This window comes from Lynx rufus, unplaced genomic scaffold, assembly GCF_022079265.1.
Source record: "Lynx rufus isolate CCGP_SWC_20201006 ecotype Redwood Valley unplaced genomic scaffold, mLynRuf1.p SCAF_10, whole genome shotgun sequence".
NCBI classification, from domain to species: Eukaryota; Metazoa; Chordata; class Mammalia; order Carnivora; family Felidae; genus Lynx; species Lynx rufus.
This window is the reverse complement of record NW_025814824.1, coordinates 68,478,724-68,490,862: the sequence shown is the minus strand read 5'-3', so window position 1 is coordinate 68,490,862 and position 12,139 is coordinate 68,478,724. Positions and strand designations below refer to the sequence as shown.

The 12,139-nt window shown below is 38.8% G+C and overlaps 1 protein-coding gene across 1 annotated transcript in view; it reads right to left on the bottom strand.

Annotated features, from left to right (window-relative positions):
• Nucleotides 1-4,961: 4,961 nt before the first annotated feature.
• RAD23B (RAD23 homolog B, nucleotide excision repair protein) overlaps nucleotides 4,962-12,139 on the bottom strand; it is a 47,738-nt gene continuing 40,560 nt past the window's right edge. Inside the window, exon 10 of the mRNA XM_047067425.1 lies at nucleotides 4,962-7,457. Within this exon, the coding sequence (XP_046923381.1) occupies nucleotides 7,344-7,457 (114 nt within the window). The 3' untranslated portion in view covers nucleotides 4,962-7,343. The remainder of the gene's footprint in view (nucleotides 7,458-12,139) is intronic.

Below are 12,139 nucleotides of genomic sequence, written 5' to 3'. Positions count from 1 at the left end.
CTGGCCCTGGGTGACTTCATCATTTGCTGAATGTATGAATCAAGGAAGCAGCCATGTGCCAAGACAAAAGACATGATAGAGCAGAATTTGGGGTTGGGGGCCCACTGGAGATCACAAAGAGCCCAGTGCGGGGGCTGTATTCCCCCCCCCCCCAGTCTGCCCTTTCTGCCGTCTCCATAACCACTTCTAGCACCTAAAACACACATTGGTCCCAAGTAGAAGAAACTGGGGAAACTCACCCAGCACTTAAACTCCATGTGCTAGGACCCAGGGCACCTAGAGACTGATCTGGTGGCACACCAAGGGGAACAAACAAGGCCTTCTCCTCGCAGAAATGCTATTTCTGGAGTGCTGAATTCAGGAGAACCCATCTAAACACATTTTCGCCTCCATTTAAGCCCGGTGAAAAGTAACAACTGAAGCATGAAAGTTGCAGCTGTGCAAAGTGGCTGAACAGGGTAACAGCTCAGCACTCAAACAACAAGGGCAGCTTGAGTGCCTAAGAAGACCGGTCACACACACTGGAGGTGACAAATGAGTAAACACACGGACCATTAACGGCAGCCAAGTATCTCACCGTCCAAGAAAGGGGTCAGAAGCCTGGATGGTGAGAAGCTGGGATGAACCTGGTGGCATTGGACCAGAATGGAAGGCACGAGGTGAACTCATCAGTATTTATATATAGATGGAGCAGTGAGACTCCAGAAGCAGTGAGCATATCTAGCACCAACTTTTGGTTTCTAAACACAGTCTCTGCGGAAGGGAACCAGAGCTCCTTGAAGAGGCGCTGGAGCACAAGTACAAGAGCGTGGAGCACAGTATTGTGCCAGAAGTCAGGAAGAGGGGTGAGAAACACAGAAGCCAGCCTTCAGAATGCACACAACTGCAGAACCCGGGACAATGCACGCATCAAAACCGCAGCAGCGATGGACTACATGCCACTCAATAAAACGGGACTCTGAGCCCACACGAATGCAGAGGAACGAGAATACCAGAATACGGGAGACTGCTAATAAATGCAGAAGAAACTATGCAACTTGAAAATCACCACTTGGAGGGGCGCCTGGGTGGTGCACTCGGTTAAGCGTCCGACTTCAGCCAGGTCACGATCTCGCGGTCCGTGAGTTCGAGCCCCGCGTCAGGCTCTGGGCTGATGGCTCGGAGCCTGGAGCCTGTTTCCGATTCTGTGTCTCCCTCTCTCTCTGCCCCTCCCCAATTCATGCTCTGTCTCTCTCTGTCCCAAAAATAAATAAAAACGTTGAAAAAAAAATAATAAAAAAAATAAAAAAAAAAAAAAAAGAAAATCACCACTTGGCAACTACCTTAGTGCTACGAACTCAGGCAAGAAACACCAGTGGATACTAAAACTAATGGGCCAAGGTTTCATGAGAAATAGGATATTCTGTCTCAAAATATCTTATCACAAAACATTTACTAAATGCAAAGGGACAACGAGTAACTGTTCAGCGGAGAAGCCTGGCAGTTACCATCTGCCTTGGACAATCAGAGTGAACCAGCAGTGGGCCAAACTGACGCCCTGGCCCCCCTCATGGGATGCAGTGAAAAAGAGCACAGTGGCACTTCTGTGTTTCTTCCAAAACCACCTTAACTGGAGTCTAGTCATGAGGAAACACCAAACATAAATTGAGGGTCATTCTAGAAGGCAACGGTCCTCGGGGCGCCTGGGTGGCTCAGTTGGTTGAGCGTCCGACTTCACCCCAGGTCATGATCTCACAGTTTGTGAGTTCGAGCCCTGCGTCGGGCTCTGTGCTGACAGCTCGGAGCCTGGAGCCCGCTTTGGGTTCTGTGTCTTCCTTTCTCTCTCTGCCCCTCCCCCACTCATGCTCTGTCTCTGTCTCAGAAATAAACATTAAAAAAAAAAAAAAGGCACCGGTCCTGTAATCTTAAAACAAAAAACTGTTAATTAAGGTCATAAAGACTAAGGACGAACTGAGGAATATGGACTGAAGCAAACTATAAGCATGGTGTGCTACCCTGTATCAATCAGGTCCCTTTGCTACGAGGACATTAACTGGGACAACTGCACAACGGAAATGGGTTTGGGGTGGGATGGTGCTGGTAAAGGGGAGTGCTGTGTACTGTCCCTGTAACTTTTCTGTAAGTCTGCAATTGTTTAGAGGTGAAAAGTTGTTAATGCTCTTTGCAAAAAATGTAAACACGGTATAAAAATTATAACACCAAAGTTAAAGATATGAAAATATCTTACGGGTGCTTGGGTGGCGTAGTAGGTCGAGCATCTGACTCTTGATTTTGGCTCAGGTCATGATCCCGAGGTTGTGGGATCAAGCCCTTCGTTGGGCTCTGCACTGACCATGGAGCCTGCTTAAGATTCTCTCTCCCTCTCTCCCTGGCTCTCTCTTAAAAAAAAAAAAAAAAATTTACAATCAAATAACTTAGTGAAACTATTAAACTTTTAATTTCCTTAGAACTGGAGACAAAATAAAAATTAGACAAACTGCTGTCAAACCAGGCCTAACTGACCAAAAAGAAATTTGAAACTCCAGCCCTGCCAAAAAAAAAAAAAAAAAAAAACCCTAAAGGACTGAAATACTAAAGTTTCAAAAATCACCTCAAAGTACACAGAATTACTTGAAAATAACTCATCCTCGAGCTGTTCCAAGGCATACCTGCACCAACCCCATTCATTCTCATCTAGTTTCTAACCAATCACTTTTGAGTAATTTATCAAGTATTCTTCTAATCCGTGATTGCAGGCAAATAAAACCCAGACTAAAACTCACCGCTGGATTTTTATGAGTTTTGAGACAGCTTTGGACTTTGTTATAGAAGCTGTCAATTCCATAGGCAGTAACCAGCTGCAGGAGACACAGGTTTCCATGTGGAAGGCCCATCTAGAGAGCCAGCACAAGTGTAGGACAAAGCCTCCCAATGTTCTTGGCACAGCAAATGTAATAGCTGCCCAAAATACTGGGGGGAAAGAGAGGAGTCTGCTTGAGACGAGGCCAGCATTGAGAACAGCTGCCCCAAGGTGCTCTGAAGACCATTTCACTGTCTGAGGAGGATTACAACCTCTTAACATCAATAACTCATGCCTAACCAGCTGGGAAAAGATGAGGGCGTACATCATGAAGAACGGCAAGCTGAGTGTCAGAGACAGGAGTTGTGAGTCTGGGATGGCTGTTTTCTAATCTGTACTCTTGGAAGACAAATCATGCACGCTCTACCTGGTGAAGGATCCTTTACTATTCAAATGTTGTCATGGTAGTTCAAACTCAATAGTTGTCCCAGCCTCCTCTCAGTAAAAGCTCTACCCGAGGGACCACTGCTTTCACAATCAAGTATCACAATAGAGAAAAAACCTTTTACAACCAACTTGTCAGCACCCTTGTCCCTGTGGTGCCCTCATCACTGCTGCAGTGCTGGATCTTTCTCCTAGCAAGCTTAGACCTTCACTCTCCCTCCTTGTCACTGCCTGCCCTCCTCCCCACCCCGCCCCTCCATTCCCAAACTCCCTGCACTCTGTTCTGGAAACTAGTTTGCCACCCAACTAGGTCCAATGGCTACACTCCCCCATCTGGGGGTTCCACGTACTCTCTTCTTCCAGCTGTGGTCAGGTGCTTCCTCCAGTTGTCTGATCCTAGGGCCTAAGGATTCCCAGATGCATGCATCGCACTTCTTTGTTCTGGTGAATTCATCGCTATGCCAGGTTCAGCTTCAGACTGTGTGCTAAATTTCATTATTTGACCGTGAGAGCAAGGAATAGCGGAGCAACAGCAGAGAGTAATTTCAGAGTAGTACCCGAAGACACCACATACAGGCTAGGCTAGCACGTAAGGCACACGATGCTTGATACTACTACTCTGGAAAGGACCTGTGACAGTCACAGGCAACCCAAACCAAAGGTAAGACCCAAAGTCAAGAAGCCAAGAATGTCAAAGCAATGGGAAGCATCATATACTTTAATGTATGATGGGCTAGTCAAACAGAACAGTGGTGGCCAACTTCTGCTGTAAAGGGCCAAATGGTAATTATTTAGGCTTTGCAGGCCTTAGTCTCAGTTTCAAGTATTCAACAGCAAACCTCTGTAGCACAAGTAGGCATATGTAATATGTATTACATAGGCAATATGTAAACAAATGAGCATGGTTGTATTTCAATAAAACTATTTATAGACACTAAAATTTTAATAATTTTTACACCATAAAATCATTAAAAAAAAAAGAAAGAAAGAAAAGAAAACCTTACCTCATGGGACTGCAGTTTGCCAGCTCCTGGCTTAGAAGAACAAAGTGGAACAAGATGGACATGGGAGATCAACTAAAAGGACATGTTGTAGCCAAGCCTCAGAGCCACGGAACGCACCAGAATGGACTCGGTCAGGAAGCACTTACTCCCTGAAATTGCTTAATTTTGGTTGAATATTTTGTAGCAGTTTGAGGCTGGCTGCTAGAAGACAAGAGCATGGGAAAAACGGGAATTTACTCATTTTTTAAATTCATTTTTGCAAGAGTGTGGCAGGGGAGGGGTAGAGAGAGGGGAAGGGGGATAGAAAGAGGGGGAAGAGTGGGGGGTGGCGGGGAGAGGCAGAGAATGAATATGAATATATCCCAAGCAGGCTCCATGCTGTCAGCACAGAGCTCAATGTGAGGCTTGATCTCACAAACTGAGATCATGACCTGAGCCGAAATCAAGAGTTAGACACTTAACCAAATGAACCACCCAGGTGCCCGGGAAAAATGGGAATTTAACTAAAATTTCTAAAAGCCATCATGAAGCTTGATTTAAGGTACATCAAGTATCCCATCTTTGTGTTGATGTTTTGGTTGAGAAAAACAGAGGAGACCCAAGAAAATTAAACTAGGACCTGGCCCCCCTACATGTTCACCAATTACTGAAGAAAACAGTGACAGGGGCATTGTCAACTTTCAATCTAAGATTCTATATGGCAAAATTATTTTAAAAAATGAGAAATGCAATGGTGAATGTATTGAAAATATTTTATAATTAATTCTCTAGAATCCTAGCCATGGTACAGGAAAAATTTATATGGTGGAACACTTCAGTATTTTTAAACAATGCAAAAGACATATTTGACTAGAGGATGGCAATAAGAATTTAACAAATATAAACTTAAGCTTCCTCACATTTCCATAGAGAAACTAAACAATAAAAATATTTCAAGAAATAGATGACAGAATACCTCAAATGCAAAAAAATTCCAAAGTCAAAGAGCCACTTACATTAAAAGATTTACCAGAACTGTAAATTAAAGGTAACAGCAAAAGGTCACAAAAAGCCTATTTCTTTCACAGCATCTTGGCTAATTCTTTAAGCAGATAAAACAAGGTACTGTAAAGAATGGTCAAAACTTGGCCTGAAACTGTCTTCTTGTAATTATTAATCCCACTATTTGTGGTTTTGTTGTCCAAGGACAAAAACTCCGTGCCACCAACTTCTGCTGTCACTTTCCAGAGAAAAGAAGAGTCTGCTGCTGGGGTTTTGGTTTGTTTTTGCTTTTCTTTTTTCCAGTTTTCGCTATGCTGAGCAATTAGGTAGCAGATAAAATGGCATAAAATAAATGAAAATATTCCATCCTCCGACCAGAAATGCCACCCTCTTCCCAACTCAATGCTCTGCCTTGAAAGATGAACATATTTACAAATCCTCATTTTATTCTCCTGAGACATTTTGCATGATCCATTATAAAACATACAGGCAATACAAAGTCCAAAGGTCTGCTGTATTTAAGGTATAAGCATGAAGATTAAACTACATGATAACACTGTGGGGAGAAGTCATGGCTTCATTTATTTTCATAAGAGACAGGTACGAGTGCATGACGTAAAAGCTTCAAAGTCACCTCCAAACCTTGCTAAGGATTATTGCAAGAGATTATGCAGGGAGACATCTGTGCAAATTCATTTTCTTTACTCAGTATCAGATGGTAGGGGAAAAAAATTATTTCTTTAAACAGTCTTGTTTATATTCAGAAGAAAAGATTTGAAAAACTAAACAAGGAGATATTTTCCCCCTCTTTATGATCCAATAATATGCCAATGAAGGAGAGTCTAATAAAAAACAGAGCTGAAAAAAATCCAAATAAAAGCCAACACTGCTATTAAGATTTTCTTTTAATATGCCATGAGATATTTTTGATTGTATATTTTCCAAAGTACTTTTCCAGCTGCATCTCCCAACCCTTCCAAAAGATTATGCCAGTCTTTCCAACGCAATAAGAGATGCTGGATTTATACTTTTGTCCACCTTCTTTTTTGAAAGTAATATAATCCTAATGACTTTAATGGTCATATATTCTTATCTAATAAGGAAAAACACTTATAAATATCAGAAACCCAGCTTTGAAACATTAGCTAATTTTGAACTGAATCAGCATCTTGTGGGTTTTAAAAAAAAAAGGCAGCAATTTGAACTCACGACTTATTGACAAACACATTTCTGCAGAGGGAAGGGGAAGAGAGGGAAACAAATGCTGCAATTCTCCATTGGCCCCAAACTGCTAATTTCACAAAGGGATACATCAAAAGCAAACATGCAATGGTGGTTTTAAAACTTTTACTGCAATATAACAATGAAGTAAACAGTAATTAGACACCTACCAATTTTTTCCCAAAACAAACCAAAAAAAAAAAAAATGTAAACAGGAAAATAACTCTGCCTATACTTGTACAGCTTCTCAAATCATGTTAGAAGGGTCTCACATTCGATGATCAAGAAATTTTAAAATAGCAGTAATTATTTTCATTTTAAGAAAAGGTTCCCCTTCTCCCCTCCCCAACCCCAAGTATTTAACATGAAAGAATGGGCTTTCTTACACATTAATTCAATACGTATTTGAAGCAGCAACAAAAACCATCAATAATTTGGCATTTCTGTTTACAATTGCTCCAAAATTTTTTCAATTTCACAAAGCCATTATCCAGTGTTGCCATGAAATAGAGACTGTAAATTCTAGGTAGCAAAGATTCTTTCTGAAACCAATGTTAAGTCAAAGAAATATAAAGCAGGGCATTACACTAAATTTCTGGATCTAGTACACTAAAAAGAGTGAAACCTAGGAAAAGTTACCTACTGTTTTATAGAAGAAATAAAGACCTGCAAAAGCTGATTTTTGGTTGTATAATATTTTACACACTGTGTGGATTTGCGGCATCTGCTACTTGAAGCAGACATGCACTGTATGTATCCCTGCCCTGTATCCTAGATCCCTCCCTCCCCACCCCCAACAATCTACTACCTTATACCAAGTATTGTGGATATGAGCCCAAGTCATCCCAGACAATCCAGTGAACAAAGTTAGTGTAATGCACTGGTGTGAAGTGTGAGATAAAAAAAAGTCCCTTTCAATCTTCATCAAAGTTTTGCTGTAGAAGAAAATTGGCAGCCAAGTTCTCATTCTTCTCACAAGCAAAATATGCTTGTATGACAAGTCCTTCAGGAAATCCTAGTGCCTTTAACTGGAAGAAAAGAAAGAAAACACACTGTGGGTTCCAGCACAGCAGTACTGACAGATCATGACCCGAAAACATGAAAGACACGAAAAAGCTCTTGAAAATGTTACATGAATGCCTACCTATCTAAGTGTGGATTCACCGTTCAACCCAAGCAGCTAGATGGAATCTAGACCCTTGCTCAACCACCTACAAAATTCTCTCTTCCTAGTTAAAGCTATTAGATACTCTGCTAACACTCATTGGCATTAATATTCAAAATTAGTTGCTGTGATTATTTAAAAATAAATGATCCTACAGAAATTTGTAAATCAGCTTTGAATACGTAAGAGGTAAAGATATAGATGAAAGCAACTGGACAGGAGTTTAACTACTTCATTATTTGTAAAGAAGGTCATGTCCTTCATCATCACTTCAACTATCACTCTCAAGCTCCTTGCCATATCAAACACTTCATACTAAAAGAAATGGGTGATCAATATAACAAATATCACATGATATATTTTGAGATCAAGACATATCGTGTCCTGTTTACATCTGCTTAAATTTTACAGCATTTTAAATGGTGACACCAGCCACTTAATTTTGTTTTCCTAGTCTATTAAAAATCACTTGTGACTTAATAATTATCTAATTCACTAGAGACTATATATTTGTCAAATATTTTTTATGAACCCTCTCCTCAACCGTCTAAATCACCTTGTGTTAGACTATATCAAGAAATGACCTTTAAAAAAAAAAGAAAGGGGCGCCTGGGTGGCTCAGTCAATTAAGCGTCCAACTTCGGCTCAGGTCACAATCTCACGGTTTGTGGGTTCGAGCCCTGCATCAGGCTCTGTGCTGACAGCTCGGAGCCTGGAGCCTGCTTCAGATTCTGTGTCTCCCTCTATCTCTGCCCCTCCCCCGCTCATGCTCTGTCTCTCAAAAATGAATAAATGTTTAAAAAAAATTAAAAAAAAAAAAAGAGAAGTCTCAATTCAGCACGATTAACTACTCATCCATGAAAGGAGAAGAAATAACTCAAAAATAATTGTTACCTAGTTCTTGTCCAGATTAAAGCTGGGCTAGCTGAAGTAAAAGGTAGATAGGGCACGATCCAACTATGTGCTTCTACAAGACACACACTATAGATTCAAAGACACAAATATGCTGAAAGTAAAAGGATGGAAAAAGATATACACCATGCAAACAGTTACAAAAAGAGAGCTGGAGCGATTCTATTAATATCAGACAAAATACATTAACACAGAAAATTGTTACTAAAAACAAAGACATTATAGGATGATAAACTATAGGAAGGCTTTGGTTATAAATACATGTAATAACAGAGCCCCAAGATACAGGAAACAAAACTGACAGAACTGTAGGGAGAAATGATTCAAGAATAGCTGGAAATGTCGGTATCATCATGTTCAATGCTGGACACAACAACCAGGCAAGGCAGAAGACTGACAAGGAAACAGAGATGTGAACATCATCATAAACCAAACAGACCTAACAGACATTTATGGAATATTTAACAACAGAAGATTGCATGTCCTTTTTAAGTATATATCAAACATCCTCCATGAAGACCATGTTAGGCCATAAAACTAGCCTCAAAAAATTTTAGAAGATTAAAATTGTTCACAGTACATTCTCTGACCACAATAGCATGAATACTGAAATCAGTAACAGAAAGAAATTTAGGAAGTTCAAAATATGTAGAAATTAACCTAATCCTTCACCAATAGATGAGAGAAGGAACCACAAAGAAAGTTAGAAAATACTCTAATGAATGAAAACACCAAACACACTAAAACTTACGGGATGCTGCTGTAGCAGTGCCTAGAGGGAAGTTTATAGCTGTAGCTACCTATATTCAGAAAGATCTTAAATAGATAACCTAAGGATCTACCTTAAGAAACTGGAAAAGAGGAAGAGAAAATTAAATCCAAAGCAAGCAGAAGGAGAAAAATAATGAAGATCAGAGAGAAAGCAAATAAAGACTAGAAAAATAGAATCAATAAAACCAGAAGTTGGCTCTTTTTTTCTTCAGATTAACAACACTGACAAATGTTTTAGCTAAACTAACAGGGAAAACAAGAAATCTGAGGATTCAAATTACTATAAAAATCAGGGATGTGGGAACACTACTACTTTTTATAGAAATAAAACTACCAAAGGAAAATGCTGTGAACAATTCTATGCCAACAAATTAGATAACTCTTGATGAAACACACAATTCCTAGAAAGACAAAAACCACCAAAACTGACTCAAGAAACAGAAAATCTGAATAGCCCTATAACAAATAAAGAGATTAAATTAGTAATTACAAAATTACCCAAAAAGAAAAGCAAGGCCCAGATAATTTTACTGGTAAATTCTACCAACCACCAAATGAATTAACGCCAATTGTTCATTAACTCTTCCAACCAACAGAAAAAGGGAATACTTCCTAACTCATTCTCTAAGGCCAGTATTACTCTGACACTCAACCAGACAAAATCATCACACACACAGCAAACTACAGACCAATGTCCCTTATCGGAAATCTTCAACAAAACACTATCAGACCAAAATATAAAAAAGATTATACACTATGACCAGTGGGAGTTATCCTAAGAATGCAAGGTTGGTCCAACATACAAAAATCAATGTATTAAAGCATACTAATAGAAAAGAAACAAAATTACATATGATCATCTCGATAAACACATAAAAACCATCTGACAAAATCCTTTTGTGATAAAAACACTCAATAGGAACTTACTCAACCCAATAGAAAAGGAATCTAATAAAACCCTTAGCTAACATCATACTTAATGGTGAAAGAATGACTGCCTTCTCCTAAGATCAGGTTGCTAAGATCAGGAACAAGACAAAGATGTTGGCTCTCACCACCTCTATTCAACAATACACAGGAGTCTGTAGATAGGGCATTCAGACACGCGCATGCATACACACATATACACACACACACACACACACAGTAAGAAAGAAAAAGAAATAAAGGGCATCCATACTGGAAAAGAAGTAAAACTACGCCTATGTGCAAATGATATTCTGCAAACAGGAATCTTAAGAAACACAATAAATGAGTTCAGGAAGGTTGTAAGATATAAAATCAATACACAAAATTAAGCTGTATTTCTATATAGCTAGCAATGAACAATACAAAAATGAAATCAAGAAAATGATTCCATTTATAAAAACAGCAGCAAAAAGAATAAAAATACTCAGGAATAAATTTAACAAAAGAAATACAAACTCAAGACCAAAGAATATTTCTGAAATTATAGAAAATCTAATAAACAGAAAGGCATCTCACATTCAAGGCTTGGTGAGACTTAATATTGCTAACATGGCAATACTCTCCAAACTGATCTGCAGAAAAAACAGTATCAAACCCCCAGTCTGTTTTTTTTTTTTTTTTCACTTTTCTTATAGAAATCAGACAAGCTGATCCTAAAATTCATACAGAACGCGAGGGATCCAAAAGAGCCAAAACAATCTTGAGAAAGAAGAAAATCAGAGATTTCAAAACTTACTACAAAAAGTCACAGTAATCAAGACCGTGAGGTACTGGCATAAGAAGAAACACATAAATCAATGGAACATAAATGAAAGCCCAGTAAACCCTCACAATGATGGCCAGTTGATTTTCAACAAGGATGCCAAGACAATTTAATGGAGGAGAGTGGAATTTTTAGTAAATGGTGCAGAGGCAACTGGATATCCACATGCCAAAGGAAAAAAAAAAAGAAACCAGACTCCTACACCTCACTCTATAAACAAAAAGGAACACAAAATAAATCAGACCTAAATACAATAAGAGCTGTACAACTCTTCAGAAACAAGATAGGAGTAGATCTTTTGACCTTGGATTAGGCAACTTCTCTTAGTATGACACCAAAAGCACAAGCAACACAAGAAAAAATTTCTTCTCCGAAACAGAAATCAAGAATTGGTAACTAACCCTAACTATTAAAACAAAACAAAATTTGCTATAGAACAACTGAGGCAAGTGTCATTCACTCACTTATGTTATTTGAGGGAGGAAAATACTAGCATGATATATATAAAGTACCTTTTAAGAAACATGTAATTATAAACCTTGAACACTTGATATGTTTTTATCATAAATATGGGCAAATTATCTCCCAGATGATTTTTCTAAGTATTAAGTTAAAATGCACTTTATCAGACTTCCATCTGAAAACACTTTGTAAAATAAGGCAGGGCAAAAACTGTGTCCCTATTTACAAATGTTAACCATGGAGCCCAGAGAAAAATGAATGACTTATAGTATCGCATAAACTAAGTTATTGCAGTGCCTCAATATGAACTGGATGACCTAGTAAGGATGGAAACAGAAAAACAGTATCAGGCGCTGATGTTTAATATACATGTTTTTTTATACATAATTCATATACATATCTATTGTACATTTTAAGGGCAGTTGTGAAGTAAAATCTAGAATATAAAAAAATGGATAATCTTGCATTAAGCATACACTTTAAGATCATTTTCTTCATGAATGCTAACACCTAAAGGAAATGTTTAATTTTTAAATATATTTATAACGATTTTAGAAAGCTAAAGCAGTATTCAGTGCTAGTCCCTTGGCTTCACAAAGGACAAGATATGAGAGCAGGGACGAAAATAGACAGTCTTTGCTGCAATCCTTAGGACAATGCTCTATCTG